The 20,395-nt window shown below is 44.7% G+C and overlaps 1 protein-coding gene and 1 long non-coding RNA gene across 2 annotated transcripts in view; one reads left to right on the forward strand and one right to left on the reverse strand.

Moving 5' to 3' along the window:
• Window positions 1-429: 429 nt before the first annotated feature.
• Window positions 430-19,261, reverse strand: LOC142652759 (transmembrane protein 14C-like). The gene is made up of 5 exons (XM_075828432.1): window positions 19,152-19,261; window positions 17,961-18,037; window positions 14,270-14,371; window positions 12,132-12,219; window positions 430-598 (listed from the first exon to the last, which is right to left on the reverse strand). Exons 2-5 carry the CDS (start codon window positions 18,034-18,036, stop codon window positions 541-543), a joined length of 324 nt encoding a protein of 107 aa, XP_075684547.1. The 5' UTR covers window position 18,037; window positions 19,152-19,261; the 3' UTR covers window positions 430-540.
• LOC142652760 (uncharacterized) overlaps window positions 19,252-20,395 on the forward strand; it is a 28,660-nt gene continuing 27,516 nt past the window's right edge. Inside the window, exon 1 of the long non-coding RNA XR_012847919.1 lies at window positions 19,252-19,404. This is a non-coding gene — a long non-coding RNA (uncharacterized LOC142652760). The remainder of the gene's footprint in view (window positions 19,405-20,395) is intronic.

Here is a 20,395-nt window from a genome sequence, read left to right on the forward strand (position 1 = left end):
CGCTTGGATAGGTAAAACCATTCCAACGTTATTACCACATAAAGTAACACGTCAGATTTGAAAAAAAATCGGCTGGGTCCTGAAGGCCAAAACAGGCTGGGTCCTGAAGGGGTTAATCTTTGTTCGTTAGGACATCTTTAGGTTACCTAAAGATGTAGCAAAGATCTTCCGCAACTTTGTGGCAAAATTTGCATACTTGTTACATTTTGAGCGGATTTGCCACCCTTTGCATTGCAGAGGGTAAAAGCTGCGTCATTGCTACAACTTAATTGGCGCGCAGAACCTTTATTTAATAATCAGTAGCATGCCCTGAATTCCACGACGTCCGAGCGTATCGAACTGTTTCTTCTGTAGAATAAAAAAATATTTTTATTAGGGGAGGCACATTCTTATGTTAAGTTACACATTGTACAAATGACACAGTTCACATTATTACTTTGTAAAAGTATGTTTTCTTTAATTAAAACGAATCTTTTTACATAATACATTACACAAGATCTGGACACTGGCTGCATACAAAGGCGTGGTGCTTGGTTTGCTTCAAGGATCATGAGGCTTCTGCAACATCCTAATCCCCAGTCTTCCTAGCATCAATAGGCTGTATGAAAAAAATATATAATGATGACAGGGAAAACTAATGTGTGTGAGAAGCTTGCGTTATATACATAGTAATCTTTGTGCAGAGTGAAGGTTTAATTTGATAACCCTACATTTAGATATATTAATACCCTATATAGAGCCATTAATGGAATTGTAGGAGAGATATTGTGATATCAATAAGTGTTATTCAAACCTGGTTACATGCCATTTACTTAGGCCTCATGCACACGACCGTATTTTTTCCCACCCGTAAATACTGGCGTAAATACGGGTCCGGTGTCACACGTATTCCACCCGTTTTGCACCAGTATTTACGAACCCGTGCTCGTAAATATGGGTCCGGTGTCACACGTATTCCACCCGTATTTACGAGCACGTTTTTGGCGGCAAAATAGCACTGCACTAATCGGCAGCCCCTTCTCTCTATCAGTGCAGGATAGAGAGAAGGGACAGCCTTTTCTGTAATAAAAGTTAAAGAAATTCATACTTACCCGGCCGTTGTCTTGGTGACGCGTCCCTCTCTTCACATCCAGCCCGACATCCCTGGATGACGCGGCAGTCCATGTGACCGCTGCAGCCTGTGATTGACCTGTGATTGGCTGCAGCGATCACATGGCCTGAAACGTCATCCAGGACGTCGGGCCGGATGTCGAGAGGGACGCGTCACCAAGGCAACGCGCGGGAGACCGGACTGGAGGAAGCAGGAAGTTGCCGGTAAGTATGAACGTCTTTTATTTTTATTTTTTACAGGTTTATACTGATCGGTAGTCACTGTCCAGGGTGCTGAAAGAGTTACTGCCGATCAGTTAACTCTTTCAGCTCCCTGGACAGTGACTATTTACTGACGTCGCTTAGCAACGCTGCCGTAATGACGGGTGCACACATGTAGCCACCCGTCATTACGGGGGCTCCATAGACTTCTATGGACTGTCCGTGCCGTTATTACGGCCAGAAATAGGACATGTTCTATCTTTTTTAACGGAACGGGCACCTTCCCGTGAGAAAACGGGAAGGCACCCGTCGCCAATAGAAGTCTATGAGCCCGTTATTACGGGTCGTGATTACGACCCGTAATAACGGGTGTTTTTACGGTCGTGTGCATGAGGCCTTATGGAAATAAGAGGACAGATTGTGAAGCCCCATACTCAACAACTCCCCAAGCATGATGTGCATAGGGTAGCCTGAGACACTGGCGGCAATTTCGTGTCAGAGCACAGGATGCTGTTATGGGGACACCTATGCAGAGGATGACCAGCTCTTTATTCAATGTTATTTTCAAAATGGCTTTACCATGCAGTTAACGCGTTTTCAGGAGCTCAAGCAAAAAAACAAAAACAATGATACAATGTCTATTGGCTAGAAGATATGGAGCAGAGTTCAGGGCTGACGGACTTGTTCAAACAGATGTGTAACAGTCACATAAAGCTGGCCATACACAAGAGAAAAATCAGCAGAAGCCACCAACTTCTGTGATCACCAGACAATCTTATCTGTATGGGGGCCACACGACTATGCCGTGATGGCAAATGCCATGAGAAAGAGGGGTCCAACATACAAACCTTTGTTCCGGTGGGAAAATAAGCCGCTGCCAGAGTGGTCTATGAATAGATCGGTTAAACTGGCCATACTCATGAAAAAACTGTTGGACGAACGACTAAATATTTCTCCCAACTCCACCATACATATGCATGCTCTGTCTGACGGAGCATGCATGTTTATTTAGAAGGGAAGAGGGCAAGAGGAGGCTGCTGCCAGGGACAGAGTCAGATTGCAGTCTCTTAATGTACAGTACAATGTAATGACAAAAGGGGTCACCAAAAAGTATTATGTAGGTGCTCAGAATACTGGTCACGAATATGTGCACACACAAAATATACATAATACAATTCATGATAGATAAGTAAAACGTTCAAAGAGGCAGTTGCAGAAGGGTGTGGTGGCATAGCAGAAAAACGGCTTAGTGTGGAAATGCTGCATGACCGTTTGATGGCGATAGTAACAGAGCACAGATAAGCAGGAACAGACTTCCTTCACTTTAATAGTTAGAAAAGAACCGCACTCCAACAAGTTACAGAATGGACAGTGCAAGGTGTCAGAAAGTAAAGATGCCCTGCACCTCTTAGGGTATGTGCACACACACTAATTACGTCCGTAATTGACGGACGTATTTCGGCCGCAAGTAGTGGACCGAACACAGTGCAGGGAGCCGGGCTCCTAGCATCATAGTTATGTACGACGCTAGGAGTCCCTGCCTCTCCGTGGAACTACTGTCCCGTACTGAAAACATGATTACAGTACGGGACAGTTGTCCTGCAGAGAGGCAGGGACTCCTAGCATCGTATATAACTATGATGCTAGGAGCCCGGCTCCCTGCACTGTGTTCGGTCCGGTACTTGCGGCCGAAATACGTCCGTAAATTACGGACGTAATTAGTGTGTGTGTGCACATACCCTTACATGCACGTGCTATTCCTGGAAACACTTCGCTCTATGTAGTTTAACCCTTAATGGGCATCCTGTAGATGCCCTTCTCTAATAAGTGATCTAGAAACCATACTGTAACTGAACACAAGAAGCACGGCGGTTCTATTACATACCACAAGGGAAGGCAGACAAACATTGTGACAGCAGAACTTTTTATTAGATTCTACATTTAAAGCTACGTGTAGTAGAATCTATCTTCTCTTGCTCCATATAAACACTATATAGGAGATGTCACAGTCATATTATAAATACATTATGTTATTCATACTGCAAAGTTATATAAAGGGTTTACTTAACCCCTAAGCGCACGAGTCAGTAACTATAAGTCGTCGCGGGAGGACACTTTCCGCACGAGGACGTATAGTTACCGAGTCGTTCCCAATGCACACCGTCGGTGACACTCCACTCTTGCCGGCTACCGGTCCTTTTAACCCCTTAAATGCGGCGATCGGTAGCCGCATTTTAGGGGTTTCTAGCACATCAGCAGACACTGGTCTGAAATCGCGGGGTTTGCTGATGGTTAGCATGCCAAACGGAGTCCAAACAATGGCCTCCTTGCCTAGCATGGACTGAAGCCTATCCGTCCAGTGTTGCCGATCAGCGGCTCATCGCCGCTGATTGAGGCAATTAACCCCTTTAAAATGTGGCGATCCCCGCATTTAGGGGGTTTGTAGCACATCGGCAGCCCCCATGCAATCGTGGGGGTTGCCATGGCAACCGGAGGCCAGACACGGCCCCTGGGTCGGCCATATATAGAAGTCTATGAGGACCAGCCTCTGGAAGTTTGTAAATGTCACCTCTTTGCTTTAATTCTTGTGAAAAGCCTAAAGGGTTAAAATAATTTCTGAATGCTGTTTTAAATACTTTGAGGGGTGCAGTTTTCAAAATGGTGATTTATGGGGACTTTCTAATATATAAGGCCCTCAAAGCCACTTCACAACTGAACTGGTCCCTGAAAAAAAAAAATAGCCTTTTGATATTTTCTTGAAAATGTGAGGAATTGCTCTAAGCCTTGTAACGTCCTAGAAAAATAAAAAGGGACGTAAAAAAAAACTATGCAAACAAAGTAGACATATGGGATGTGTGAAATAGTAACTATTGTGTATGGTATTACTATCTGTTTTACAAGCAGATACATTTGATTTTCGAAAAATGCTGATTTTTGCACATTTTCTCTAAAATATTGAATTTAAAATCGACCACATTTTTTCACTAACATAGTACAATATGTCACAAGAAAACAATCTCAGTATTGCTTGGATAGGTTAATGCATTCCAAAGTTATTACCACATAAAGGGACACGTCATATTTAAAAAAAAATAATCTGTGTTCACAAAGCCAAAACAGGCTGTGTCCTAAAGGGGGTTAAACACACATTGTTATGTAACCTATAATTATCTTCTAAGTAGTCTCTGTACCTTTAGTATTCAGTTTTTTAGTGCTCCCTCAACGTATGCCAATTAGCTTAAAGAGGCTCTGTCACCAGATTTTGCAACCCCTGTCTCCTATTGCAGCAGATCGGCGCAGCAATGGAGATAAGAGTAACGTTTTTTTTAGTTTTTTTTTAAACGAGCATTTTTGGCCAAGTTATGACCATTTTTATATTTATGTAAATGAGGCTTTCTAAAGTACAACTGGGCGTGTATTGTGTGTAACATCTGGGCGTTTTTACTACTTTTACTAGCTGGGCGTTGTGTATAGAAGTATCAGCCACTTCTCTTCACAACGCCCAGCTTCTGGCAGTGCAGACACACAGCTTGTTCTCGAGAGATCACGCTGTGACGTCACTCACTTCCTGCCCCAGGTCCTGCATAGTGTCGGACGAGCGAGGACACATCGGCACCAGAGGCTACATTTGATTCTGCAGCAGCATCGGCGTTTGCAGGTAAGTCGATGTAGCTACTTACCTGCAAACGCTGATGCTGCTGCAGAATCAAATGTAGCCTCTGGTGCCGATGTGTCCTCGCTGGTCCGACACGATGCAGGACCTGGGGCAGGAAGGGAGTGACGTCACAGCGTGATCTCGAGAACACGCTGTGTCTTTGCACTGCCAGAAGCTGGGTGTTCTGAAGAGAAGTGGATGATACTTCTATACACAACGCACAGCTAGTAAAAGAAGTAAAAACGCCCCGATGTAACGAACACAATACACGCCCAGTTGTACTTTAGAAAGCCTCATTTACATAAATATAAAAATGGTCATAACTTGGCCAAAAATGCTCGTTTGAAAAAAAACAAACAAAACGTTACTCTTATCTCCATTGCAGCGCCGATCTGCTGCAATAGGAGATAGGGGTTGCAAAATCTGGTGACAGAGCCTCTGTAAGAGTAATATCTTCATTCCTCAAGCCTTTCAGAGTTATGCCCGCCTCCTTACTTTTGATTGAAAGCTCCTAGCCCCCCCCCCCCCCAGATCACGCACAAAATCCCACGCTTGCGCATCGATGTCCTGTTCTGGTGCTTGCGCACAACGGGACACCAGAGTGGCACATGTACAGTGACTAGATTTGAGGCCCACACGAACCAGGGAATGGTATTGGACCATACATGATGGGCGCATGCGCGCTATCCCAGAGGAGATTTTGGCATTCAGGGCGGACCAGTTTTCGGCGGTGGGCGGGCAGAAGAAGAGGAACGAACAAGACTAATGGATTATTGCCATAAAAGGCGCAAAAAAGGAGTTTAGGAGAGGGGATAACACCAATGAACGGTTGACAGAAGCGGCCCGTGAGGGGGTGAGTAAGGTTCAATAGGTGAAATGCTGGTGACAGGTTCCCTTTAAAGAGTCCTGGATCAATTCAAACCATACATATTAACTGGTTCCCGACCGCTGGCTGTATTTTTACAGCCAGCGGTCAGGGTCCTTAAAACCCGAGCCATAGACTTTTTACGGCTCAGGTTTTAACTTGCTGCCCGCCCGATTGGGCAGCTGAATGTCGGGTCTCCGGCTGTCAGTGACTGCCGGGGACCCCGAGGAGAGGATAGAAGCAGCTTTCGTTGCTTCTGTCTTCTCCGATGTTTTTTTACACAGCGCTCAATGAACGCTGTGTATAGGAATAGAGACAGCAGCAGCGCCGCTGTCTCTATTCCTCCCGGTGTTCATGTGACTGGTCACATGATCGCCGGGTGCCGTTACTGGCAGACTGCTGCTGGGTCTTACTAGACCCAGCACAGCCCAGTTAGTGACAATCGTCACTATGATAGGGCTGATTTCCTCTGTAACGGGCTGCTGTGCAGCTCCAGTTACAGTGGAAAAGATGGTGTAAAAGAAAGAAAAAAAATATATAAAAGTTCCCCAAAAGGTCTTTTTTGACCTTTGAGGGACAGACCATAGTAATAAAAAAAATAGTAAATTAAAGTGCAAAAATAGGAATTAGACCTACCGGTAATTGTATTTCCAGGAATCCATCATGACAGCACTACAGGAGGTTGCCCTATTGACCTCTGTAGGGACAGGAACACAGAGCAGTTAAAAGGCCCCTCCCACCACCCACTTGCCAGTGTTTTTCAATTACTACACCAGGATGGATGCAACCCTATTTTATTTCTACGGATAATAACTGACATGTTAATTGCACAAATCAGAATTTCAATAAGGGAGGGAATGTAAGGGTGCTGTCATGATGGATTCCAGGAAATAGAATTACCGGTATGTCTAATTCCTATTTTCCAGTACATCCCTCATGACAGCACCACAGGAGCAATACCAGATTATAATGCTCAGGGCGGGACTACGGATTGGAGGACTTTCCGTCCAAAACTTAAATCCGTATCGGACAGAACATAGAGCCTATAATGTTTGCAAAACGTATGATGGCTTGACCAGGTGGCTGCTCTGCAGATTTGGTCCATAGAGGCTTCTCTTCTTTCTGCCCAGGATGCCGAAACTGCCCTCGTTGAATGGGCTCTGATGCCTTGTGGGGCACATAGTCCTTGGGACTTGTAGGCTTCTTGTACGGTAGTTTTTACCCATCTCGCTAGAGAGCCTTTAGATTTTTATCTCATGTCCAGGAGGAGGTTCTATCCAGATACTGAAGAATTGTTCGCCTGACATCCAGGCAATGGAATTTTTCTTCTTGTTGGTTTTTTCGATCTGGATAAAAGGAAGGTAGAATTATTTCTTGTTCTCGATGGAAAGCAGTAGATACCTTTGGAATAAAGGAAGGGTCCAGCTTTAGGATGATCTTATCCTCTTGTACTTTTAGGTACGGTTCTATGACTGACAGAGATTGGATTTCTCCAATCCTTCTTGCTGAAGTAATAGCGACTAAGAATGCAGCTTTTAGAGTTAAAAAATGCATACTAATTGTGTCGAGCGGCTCAAAGGGGGGCTCACAAAGAGTCGTTAACACTACATTCAAATCCCAGGTAGGAACTGATTTCTTTAGGGAAGGTTTCAGTTTAGAGACCGCTTGAGTGAATCTTCTGATCCAACGATGTTCAGCCAGGGGAGTGTTAAAAAAAAATTACCTAAGGCTGAAATCTGTACTTTTAAAAGGTACTAGGGCTAAGCCCTTTTTTGAATCCAGACTGTAAAAAATCTAGGATTTTCGCAATGTTGGAAGAAAAGGGGTCTGGTCCTGGGTTTCCATGCCAGGAACAGAATTTCTTCAAATTTTTTGATAGATTTTTGAGGTAACTTCTTTATGACTTGATAAGATAGTTGAAATTACCTCATCTGACAGACCGTGGTTCCTCAAGATCTGCCTTTCAGGATCCAGGCTGACAATTTCAGAGTTTCTATTCCCTGAAAGAATAAGGGACCCTGGGAGAGAAGATTCTCCCAGACTGGGAGCATGATAGGGTCTTCCAACACTAGGTATTTTACGATTGGAAACCAACTTCTTTTTGGCCAATGGGGAAGAATAATGATGAGCTTGGTCAAATCTTCCTGGATTTTTCTTAATACCAATGGTATTAGAGGAAACGGAGGAAAGGCATAGGCCAGATCCATGCCCCAGGGTTGGGACAATGCATCTACTCCCAATGAGTTGTCTCTGAGATTTAGGGAGAAGAATGTCTCTACATGGGAGTTTTTCCTCGTGGCAAACAGGTCTATTTGTGGAGAACCCCATCTTCGGGTTAAGGACAGAAAGACTTCCCTGTTTAGGGACCATTCTCCAGGGTCTATTTTTTCCCGACTCAGGAAATCTGCTGATCGGTTCTCTGAGCCTTTTAGGTGGACTGCAGAGACTGATAGGACATTTTCTTCTGCCCAACTGAAAATTTGTGTAGAGAGGGCCTGAAGAAGAGTGTGTCTTGTTCCCCCTTGATGGCGAAGAAAGGACACCGCTGTCGTGTTGTCCGATAAAATTCTTATATGCTTCCCTTTTATGATGGGTGAAGCTCTTATAAGTGTCTCCCATACGGCTTTTAGTTCTCTGAAGTTTGAGGACATCCTCTTCATTTGAACAGGCCATGTGCCCTGAAAGTGCTTGTCTTGGATTACCGACCCCCAGCCGTGTTTGCTGGCATCTGTGGTAATCACCACATAAGGAGAAGTTCTCCAGGGGACTCCCTTGTCTATGTTTGTGCAGAGCCACCACAGGAGGGATGATTTCAGAGACTCGGAAATTTGAATTCAGGGAGTTCTGTTTTCGATCCCACTGGGACAAGATCAGATTCTGTAAGGGTCTGGAGTGAAATTGACTCCATGAAATAGATTGGATGCAAGACGTCATCATTCCCAACATCCGCATACATTCCCTTATGGAACAGGCGTCTTTCCCCCAAAATTTCCTTACTTCTGCCAGTAGGAGTATTTGTTTCTCTCTTGGGAGGAAGGAATGTTGAAGGGAGGAGTCTAGTAGTACTCCTAAGAAGACCTTCTGTTTCTGGGGAGGAAGACTCGACTTCTGAAAGTTGATTATCCATCCCAATTCCTGTAGTAGGCAAAGAACCTGTGACCGATGACGGTCTAAGATAGACGGAGTATCTGCCGTCAACAAGAAGTCGTCTAGATATGGGATAATTACTATGCCCTGACTTCTTACGAATGCCATGATCGAAAGGGAGGCAGACAAACTGGAAGTGGAGAATGGAAGGACCGTTTTGAATCGCGAATCTGAGGAATCTCTGGTAAGCGGGGTGGATAGGAACGTGATAATACACATCCTTTAAATCGATCGTACACATTGATGCCTCTTCCCTTATTAGAGGAATAGTCGATCTGAGACTCCATCTTGAATTTTCGATATTTCACCCACTTGTTTAGGACCTTCAGGTTGATTATTGTCCTGTAGGAACCGTTTGGTTTTTTGACGAAGAAGATTTCTGAATAGTGGCCTTTGCATTTTTCCTTGTGGGGAACTGGAGAAATGGCCCTCAATTTGAGTAGTTTCTGGACGTCCCGGATAAGGATCTGATGAAGGTCTTTTGCTTGGTACTGGGTTATTAGAAATTTCTCTGGAGGAAAATTCTATTTTGTACCCTGGGGTTCTGGGTTATTCTCGACCATTTGGGATAAAATTGTAGGAGTCTTCCTTTTACGCTCTTGGCGTCATTGCTTTGAGGGCTGAAATGAATTATTGGGGTTAAGGAGATATCCTCGACCCCTTCTTCCTTTGGGGTAACTCCAGCGACCGGGCTTCCCTTTCCCGCTGTAGTTCTGTAAGGTAGGATCCCTTTGTTGGCGAAACCTCCCAAACTGAGGGGGTTTTTTTGGTTTCTCTTCATGAAACCCCTTTTTTCTATCTGCTGCATTCTCCAGCATGTTATCCAGGAGAGGACCGAACATCAGAGACCCTGTAAACGGGACAGAACATAATTTGTTCTTGGACTTCGTATCTCCTGACCACATTTTGAGCCATAATGCTCTTCTAGCAGCATTTGAGAGAGCCCCATTCCTGGCAGCAAATCTAATAGATTCCGCTGAGGCGTCTACCAAGAATCCGGTTGCCATCTTTAGTAAGGGTAGAGATTCGAATAGATCTTGTCGTGATGTCTTCATCATCAAATGGGTCTCCAGCTGGTTTAACCATATAAACATTGCTCTTGCTACGGATGTGGCCGTGATATTAGTCGAGATCAAAGCAGAGGAAGATTCCCACGCTCTTTTCAGTAGCCCGTCTGCCTTTCGGTCCATGGCGTCCTTCAACGGAGAGGAATCTTCAAATGGGATTGCGTTTTTTTTAGCAACCCTGGCTACTGGGACATCTACTTTTGGGATCTCATCCCAAGGTTTAGTGTCTTCTGGATCAAAGAGAAGTCTGTTTTTAAAATCTCTTGAAATGAAGAGCCTTTTTTCTGAATCTTTCCATTCAGTTGTCACCATTCTTTTGAGATTTTCGTTTACCGGAAAAACCTTAGTTTTCTTTTCCATTAGACCTCTAAACATCTCATCCTGGATGGTATGTGGTTGGTCTTCTTCGGGAATATCCATGGTTTCCCGTATTGCCTGAATTAAGGTATCAGACATCTCGGAAGAGAAGAACATTTTTTCTCTTGAGTGGAAGAAGTTGAAGGCAAGAGTTCCTCTCCTAACTCATTACCTATCGGAGAGTAACACTCCTGCTCCGAGTCAGACCCATGAGAGGGAGGACAATATTTTTGATCCACTTCCATCCGTGGTCTTTTTGCCCAGGAGTGAGAGGGAGTTTCTTGAGGAGGGGCGAGGGAGGCTACTGACTGACTCACTTCTTCACGAATCATAGCCCTAAGTTCAGACATGAACGTTGGTTGTTCCTCTTTTAGTATTTTTGCAATACAATCCTGACACAATTGTTTCCTATGTGACTCTGGCAATTTTTTTGCACAAGTCGAACATTATTTAACCTTCTTTTTATCAGTTTGTCTCTGAGAGGAATCTTTATCCTAGAGAAAACAGAAGGTAGGTAAAGTATGGTGTGCATACATAAGGAGTCATAACCCTTACCCCAAGGGTGAGACTCACGTGACCCTGGGACATATCTGGAGTTCCGTCAGGACGAGGAAGTTCCATACCGCGACAGGTAACAGGCAATGCAATATGCAATCCACAAAAATAATCCAAGTTAGAGTTATCAGCTCTAAGTACATACCTGTGCGTGTCCCTTTAAATGCGGGCGTTTTGAATTTCCCGCCTTCCAAGATGGCCACGGACCGGAAGTAGCCCGACGTCATTTCCAGTCGGCTATTCGTTGGAGTGCAGCCGCCATAGCCGGCGTTCTGAGGCTTGCTATGCGGCGCAGCGAGGATCCCTGCCGGTGCGTCCAAACTTATGGAGCTGCCGGTCCCCGCCTGGTCACTCGGCCAGGCCGAAGCCGGCTTGGGAATCCCCAACCCCCACACACTACCCGAACCCAGCCTAGGATTCCTCCGGTAGGTGTCTTAGGGTGGGAGCTAAGGGACCTCTCGTTCGAGGGGTGTTAGCCTAGGCTTTAGGGGGAAGAGAAGGGGGAGTGCACGGACCCCCCGATCTTGCCCCCTGCCCGAGTTTTTTCCTGCAGCAACACAGGAGCGACGTCTCTCTGCTCCTGACCCTGTAGGGACAGGAAGAACACTGGCAAGTGGGTGGTGGGAGGGGCCTTTTAACCTCTCTGTCTTCCTGTCCCTACAGAGGTCAATAGGGCAACCTCCTGTGGTGCTGTCATTTATAATAAATACACAAAATACCCACCCCAAAAAAAAAAACGTTCCCCCCCCGCCAATCATTTTTGTAATGCTAGCGCTCACCCAATTACCCTAATATAGACATGTAATATATTAAAATTTACGGTAGACAATGACGATCACAAATAAAAGGTCTATTTTAGGGTAAAACTATGTTATTACCAAAAAAAAATAGCTGAAACTTAAAAAAGCTTATTTTTTTACTATTATTTTCAAACTTTATGAATAAAAATTCTAAAATAGCAAAAAAGGTGTGTATAAAAACGATTAAAAATGAAACCTGCATTGTCTACGGAAAAAACGTCGCAAAAATCATGTCGTTAGCCCAAATAAAAAAAAGTTATAGCCATTTAACTAACACGTGATAAAAATGGCTAAACGGTGTCTGGTCCTGAAGGCGCAAAATACCCCGATCCTGAACTGGTTAATTGGAAAAAGTAGATGAAAAATGTACCCACCTGGCACCAGCAATTAATCCAGCAGGCATGAACTTTCCAGAGTTGTAGAATCGGTATCCCATCACTCCTGCCAATGTTCCTGAGGCAACTGGAATATAAAGTGAATAGAGGTAAGTGAATTACATTGTTGTACCCAGACTTATCCCCCCCCCCCCCCCCATATTGCAACTGATTTCAATTAAAGGTTTTAAAAGCAAATGCACTTTAATAATTCAAGTATTTTTACTCTAATGGCTTTTCAAAGTAATATAGGAGCTTTATAACTTGATAAAACCAAAACAGATGGGGAAACTGCATTTAAAGTCAAGCCCTCCTTTTGTTTTATCTTGCAGTTCTTTTTGTCAGGTATCGTTGAACCAAGCTAACAACATCTGAATCTTTGAAGGTAGTAATACATAATCTCCACCCAACCTTTCAAAAATATATCTGATCAATTCTGCAACTTTACAAGAGCTTTTCCTTTTGATGCGATTATCAAAGTGCCAATCCAACCTTAAGAGGAACAGCTGAGTCACCATAGACAATCTGGCTGCAAGGAACACAATTCATTGGCAGATCGACCCCTCCTCAACAGACAGTGCCTGGAGATAAGTTGGTATCAGTGGATAAGCGGAGGGCAGTCCCTGAAGAAAGCAGGACCATGTCCTCTAGTCCAATGTTTCTAAACCAAGTACCCTCTACCCAAATAAGTTTCGTCAAAGTACTCCCAAGGCAACGATTATACACTGTCCTGCACCTATTAAAAAGTACAGCCTTAGCACAGTGCAAGTATCCCCAGTGACATTTCAGAATCCCCTAGGGTACAAGCACCACGGCTGGGAACCTAGGCTCTAGTTCCCACCTCCATTATGTCCGATAGGGAATATGGAAAAGGGTTGTCATAATGGGATGGATCCCTTTAGCGTACCTGCACATAGAGCAGAATAATCCGCCAAAATTCATTGGCGATCTCGCAGAAAATTTTGCATGTATAATGGAATTTGCTGTAGAATTTATTGCCGATTTCATCCCTCTCATTGAAAGCAGCGAAATGCGCAGGTAAAGTCTGCAACAAAAATGGACATGCTGCAGACTTTTAAATCTGCACGGCAGGTCGATTTACATGTGGAAAATGTACACAGCACGTAGGAGATTAATATACCATCTATTTTGCTGGTACTGTGTAAGACCCCTTGCACATGGCCGTCGCCGTAATCCCGGTCCACGCTTACGGCCAGCCACAGTCAGTCATCCGCATTTGCGGGCCGTGCTCCCATTATAAAATATGGGAGCACAGTCCGTAAAATAAAATAAATCGGACATGGAATATTTTTTACTGAAGCTTTCTACGGCCCGGACACCTTCCCGTAAATATACAGGAAGGGTCTGTCAGTTATAGAAATGGATGGGTCCATAATTACGGATAAAATCTACGGTCGTGTGAATGGGGCCCTACGCTGTGGATTTTCTGTCAGTATTTCCAAAAGGAAAATCTGCTGCATGTGAAGAAACCCTAAGGCCACATTCACACGAACGTGTTTTTGCGGCCGCAATTCCCCCGAATATCCACGGGAGAATTGCGGCCCCTTTCATTTCTATGGGGTCATGCACACAACCATAGTTTTTGCGGTCTTTGCACGGCCCGGGCTCATTGAAAACAATGACGGCGGCCATGTGCATGTCCTACGACTTGCCGGCGGCCCGCGGCTGACAGTCCGCAGCCGGCCGACCAGAAAATCACGGCCGTGCACACGGCTACGGCCGTGCGCATGAGGCCTAAACCCCTCGTCTTTTCCTTTTACTACTGTATTAACCATATTTTAGTAAAAACTACTTTAAGACAAAAGATCTCTAAATATTTATATATTTTTTTTAAAACTCAAGAAGGCTTGCAAAATGTAGTGTGCCACCGGGTATACTGCATTTGGCACTCCTGCCTGAGTTTTAGAAGTGCTGCTGGGAGAGTGGATAGTTCTGTGTTCAAGTCAACCATATGACACAGGAGGCCTCTTCCGCAAAGTTCATATTATCATCTGCAGAAGAAGCTTTCAGTGTTATACAGTTGTACTTTTGGGCAGGAGAACTGAATGCGGTGTAACTGGAGTAGCACATTAATACGGTTTTATGGAGAGGAAAGAGGTATTCTTTAGGGTACTCACTCAGTGAAACGATCACGTTCCTGGAGTCTTGTGACACCTGATAGGCTCCTAGGCCAGCCAAACCTCCAAACAGAAGGCCGGCCGCAAGAGATGGAACACTACCTGAACAGAGAAAAAATAGATATGAAAACACGGCAACAAGTAGCACAGATATATATATACTGTCTATAATAGATATTGACTATTTGAGCAGAAGACTAATGTTTTAGTGTCGCCCTTGTCTTCGGTTTGAGCCTGATCATTTATATTTACATGCACAACAAGCAATTATTACGGTTTTGTACAAGGACAACAGCATGGGTGACAACTATTAAAACATAACCTTCATTAATAAACCCCCTAAAAACAACGTGAAGCCCACTAGACAAATAACATGCACATCGAATAAGGTCACTCATCACCAGCATATGTTAGAAACGCAGACCACTTGTAGCAGACTGGCCTGGTAAGCTGTACAGTGCAAAGACTTATAGATACAAACGTAACTAAATGCTCTTCCCGGTCTTCAAGATACACATACAAAAGGAATGGTTTTACCGGATCCCTCGTGGTGTGGGGCAGAGATTGTGCTGGTTATCCACAAGGCATGTGGGGGACACGTCTGCTATCCCTGTAACACCCTCAAGCAATGTCTGTTAGCATCCCTGTAGACTATACGGAGCACCTGGCCTGAAAAGAGCTACCTTGACCGTAACCTGACCCCAGCTGAGTAACCTTCAAATAGTCCTTCTGATACTCCCCGATCTGTTTCATCGAAACATTCATTTAGACTTTTCAGGGGACACAGCAATTGAGACTGGCAAATGTAATGCCCAGTCTGTCACTGCTGGACACACTCAAGAGCTTTATAGCATGTGGCACATGGAGTCCAGTCAGGATGCTACCCAGTAAGGCCTCACACCTGGACTCATAAGTGCTTGCATCCCCCCCCTCCCTGGAGAGCGCTCACAGAGTGACGCAGCAAGCAGTGCATAGCATACTAGCGCCACATTTCATCACTTGACAAGCTTGGTAGGCAGAAAACTCAGATAGTGTCATAACGACGCTTGTGAAAAGACAGCCAACAATTCTACAAACACATGCCCACATGTATTGTTGACGATGTGGAGTGATTTTGGGTACCTTTTCACATATCTGATGGGCATGCCCACAGCTCTGTTAGCGATCAGTGTTAAAACAATTAATGACTGGGCATAAATCTTAGGGTATGTGCACATGATAACAGCAAATACGTCTGAAATTACGGAGCCGTTTTCAGGATAAAACAGCTCCTGAATTTCAGACGTAATTGCTCGTACTCGCGTTTTTCGCAGCGTCCATTACGGACGTAATTGGAGCTGTTTTTCAATGGAGTCAATGAAAAACGGCTCCAATTACGTCCCAAGAAGTGTCCTGCACTTTTTTTGACGAACCGTCTTTTTTATACGCCGTCTTTTGACAGCGACGCGTAAAATGACAGGTCGTCGGCACAGTACATCGTAAACCCATTGAAAGTAATGGGCAGATGTTTGCCGACGTATTGGAGCCGTCTTTTCAGGCGTTAAATGGTACAGTTTTCCCCGCTTCATGCCCTTTAAAATAAGAAGCTAATCAGGCCGCTCCTCTCTGCTGCTCGCAGCATTATACCTAAAGAAGACTAATATGCAAGAATGGCCTCAGACCGTGAGCAACATGGAAAGAGTGGAGAAATATAGGGTCGTTCATAGAAATAAATCGGGCGCAATTTAAAGGCGTTTTCCCATAAACCTTATTCATCATCTATCCCCAGGATAGGTGATAAATATCTGTTTGGTGGGAATCCGACCGCTGGAACCCCCACTGATCACGAGAACGGCCTAACCTTGCCGCTCCTGGGAGCCCTATAGGAATGGAGCAGTAGTGCGCAAGCTTGACAACTGCTCCATTCACTTCTATGGAGCTACCAAGCGCCATCTTCGACAGCCCCATAGAATAGGTGTTAAATATTGTTTAAGGAAAAACCCCTTTAACGACCAGGCCTATTTTGGCCTTAAAGGGAAGGGGTCACGAAAAAAATTTTTTTTATATAAATTTGCTTTTAGTGTGTTATTAAAATACATTTTATTTATTTGTGTTTTTTGTGTTGTACTTTACTTTTTTCTCTCTTTTACTTTTCTATGGGGGCTGCCAATTTTTTTTTTTTAATCTCTGTATGTGTCGATTAACGACACATACAGAGATGGAATACAACAGCTACATCCCCATAGAGAATGTGAACGGGATCCGTTCCATTCACTATAGCGTACGCCGTCTGTGCGGGAACAGCGCATGCGCCGCTCCCACACAGTCCAATAGGAAGGTCGTCGGCAGAGCGACATCCGGCACCATTTTCATGTGGACCGGTAGCCGCGGCCGGACAGTAAGATGACTACTTCCGCTCGAGGCTTCCGAACATATCTTCCTGGCAGCGAAGACGAGAGGAGTAGGATGGGAGGCAGCAGCGGCGGCGGCAGGAGCAGGTAAGTTATGTTTGTGTATGTGATGTGTGTATTATGTTCGTGGATGTTCCTACACTGTGTGCCACCATTTTCTGAGCGAAAGCACAGTGTAGGAGGACAGGACTCATAGAAGCCACTTAACAATAGTCAAATGCTTTGCTTTTAGACATTCTTGGATGTTTTTGGCGGTCTGGTTTTTGTGCGATGAGGCAAAGTGTGTTCATGTAAATCCTTCCAAGGTGAGGAGATCTTGTGGATTAGGCAAGTAAGGCTTCGTTCACATCCGTGTCAGGACTGCGTTCATTGCTTCCCATCGGACCTTTCCATCAGGTCAACCCATGAACGTTTGCATCAACATTGATTTCAATGGTGACGGATCCGTTACAAAGGGTTTCCCTTTGTCACCGTTGTGTAAGGGCTTCGTTGTTTTGAGGGAACCAATACTGTAGTCGACTGCGCTATTCAATCCGTCAAAATGAAATCAATGGTGATGCAAACAGAAACCTATGGTTTCAGTTTGGATTCCGTTCATGGGTTCCCCTGACGGAAAGGTCAGACGTAACCCATGAACGGAGCCCCGACGCAGATGTGAATGAAGCCACACAGTCATTAACTCAGGGCTGGACAGGTCTCAGGAGCCAGGTAATAACTAATACATCCAGCACCTTTCTAAAGTAAAACTTATTTTGTGTTGATGTCTACTGATCTTTTTTTTTTTGCCTGATCACTAAAAAAAAAAAAAAGATTCACATTGGCTCCTAAGGGTATGTTCACACGCAGTGTTTTCAGGCGTAATTTGGGCATTTTACATCTCAAATTACACCTGAAAAAACGGCTCCATTACGCCTACAAACATCTGCCCATTGCTTGCAATGGGAATTACGATGTTCTGTTCCAACGAGCCTTTATGTTACGCGCCGCTGTCAAAATACTGCGCGTAAAATGACGGCTTGTCAAAAGAAGTGCAGGACACTTCTTGGGACGTTTATGGAGGCGTTTTTCACTGACTCCATTGAAAAACAGCTCCAAAAACGGCCGTAAAAAACGCGAGTAGTTACAAAAACGTCTGAAAATCAGGAGCGGTTTTCGCCTGAAACCAGCTCCGTATTTTCAGACGTATTTTGCTAAGCCGTGTGAACATACCCTTACAATATTCTGACCATCTCTGTATTACACGGCACGAGGAAGGCTTCCAGCGAGTTTAACACAAGATCATTTACACTGAAAAAACATACCTGCTTTTACATAGCCGATGACCCCTCCGGAGGCGACCAGAGCTGCATATCCGAAACCAAACCACTCCACACCCATTCTAGAATAAAAGACACCATTACACTATACAGGAGCCATAGAAACAAGCACGGCTTCCCCACAGCCACGGTTATCACAAGCTACACTCCGAGATAACAATTTTAAGGATTGATGGCATTGCAGTTTATTTTTGTTCTCCCATGGGGGGAGGGGGGCATGGCAATTCAGCAATTTACTACTATTTGGGATTAATTACTGATATGTTGAAAAATATGGCATACGGGCCAAATACCAGATAAATGAGACCCCAGTGCCACTTTTTCAGACACACCGGAATGGTGCGCGTCCTGTTGAGATATCAGACGTACGCTGCATTAGTGGAGAGACTGGCGCACCACTCGGATGGTATACCGGTAATAATAAAATATCCACCATCATTCCCAGAACATAAACAAAGATTATTATTATTATGCAAGATTTTGGTAAGAAATTGCTGGTCATTTGTTTGTGTGACATTTCCTTTCAGCAGTTGTGGCTGTGACGGGGAATAGGTCAGAGTTCACTTCTAGTAGAGACAGGAACAATTGTACACAGAATAAGTAGATACATAATACTACTAGTACACAGAGATACACACTCTTCCCCTCTCTCCACTGCTGGCAGCCATATATCCCTTACAAATAGAGAAGTGGTGGTGGCGTGTCAAGAAGACATTGCACAAGCACTATAGCATACAACCCAGGAACATGGAGGCCGAGTGCGAACACACATGGACTGTGCAGCACGAGAAAAGCATTAGTCGTTACAGGAGCTCCCCTTTAAATATGCGGAGGAGTCACTATAGCAGAGACTTATACAATTTACTGAAGAGATCATAGTCATTGCTTACAACCAGCGCTGCTATGATGCTGGCCAGCCCCAAATGTGGATTTCCGATATTTTCGAGGCCCATAGCAGAAGTGACAACGACGACACGACACTGCTACTATCACCCACAGCAGACTCAGGCAATGAAGCACAATCCGGCTCCACAAGGACCAGGCGCCCTCTGAGTAACCCGGCTACATGAGCTGAAGGCGCGCAGCGTAGGCTGCGGCAGGGTGTCCGGTCATGTGACTGATTGGCGCACTCGTCGTGCGTGGGTAGAATAGTATGGACAGATGAGGTAAAGTTACCTGCACAGTTAATGCCGCGCTGTATCCGGGTAATGTGAAGGTAGACTGGAGAACAGCCGCGAGTATTAGCATTCGGTTAGGTCTGGAAAGGGAGGCGGGCTTGTGGTCACATGATCTCTGAGAGACGCGTGTGTTGGATAAAATTCGCCCTCATGAGCAGAGCAGATAATATACGCATTAGTAATGTCACGTTTGGTAAATTCAGACGACTTCGGTGGGATGACTGGTATTGGCTGACTATTTGCCTATTTTGGTCAGTATTTTATGTCCGTATTGGCTCAGTTCACACAGAGTTTTTTTGGCGGAAAAAACGGCCAAAAATGCCTCCCGTTGATTTCAATGGGAGGCGGAGGCGTTTTTTTTCCCGCGAGCAGAAAAAACGGGTTGTGGGAAAAAGAAGTGTCATGCCCTATCTTCGGGCATTTAGGTCTCTGACCTCCCATTGACATCAATGGGAGGCAGAGAAAGCGTATTTCGCTGCGTTTTTTTCCAGCGGCGCTCAATGGCCGCGGGCGAAAAACGCCACAAAAATTGGCGTGCAGGCAGAGCAAAATCTGCCTCAAACGGAATTTTGAGGCAGATTTTCTGCCTGCAAAAAACTCAGTGTGAACCGGGTATGTGCACGCGGAAAATAAAAAACGTCTGAAAATACGGTGCTGTTTTCAAGGGAAAATAGCTCCTGATTTTCAGGTGTTTTTTAATCAAAGTCGCGTTTTTCGCTGTGTTTTTGGAGCTGTTTTTCTATAGAGTCTAAGGAAAAACGGCTCCAAAAACGGCTGAAGAAGTGATATGCACTTCTTTTTTAAAATGCCCCGTCTGCTTCCGGTTTTTACGCCTGAAAACACTCTGTGTGAACATACCCTTAGGGTATGTTCACACAGCTTATTTTCGGCCGTTTTTTGGGCCGTAAACATACGAAAAATCGGAAGTAGAACGCCCCCAAACAAAAGCCCATTGATTTCAATGGGAAAAATGGTGTTCCGACTGGCCGTTTTTTTACGTGGTCGTTTTGAAAAACGGCCGCATTAAAAAGCGCCCGCGAAAAAGAAGTGCATGTCACTTCTTGAGCTGTTTTTTATTGACTCTATAGAAAAACAGCTCCCAATACAGCCGTAAAAAAAACACAGCGAAAAACGCGAGTTGCTAAAAACACTGCGATGGTGCAAGACACACACAACAAAAATTGTTAAAAGGGTTCTCCCTGGTTTGTTGCCATATCTGTGGACGTAAACTGCTGTTTGGGC

The sequence above is a fragment of the Rhinoderma darwinii genome, chromosome 5 (assembly GCF_050947455.1).
Source record: "Rhinoderma darwinii isolate aRhiDar2 chromosome 5, aRhiDar2.hap1, whole genome shotgun sequence".
Classification (NCBI taxonomy): Eukaryota; Metazoa; Chordata; class Amphibia; order Anura; family Rhinodermatidae; genus Rhinoderma; species Rhinoderma darwinii.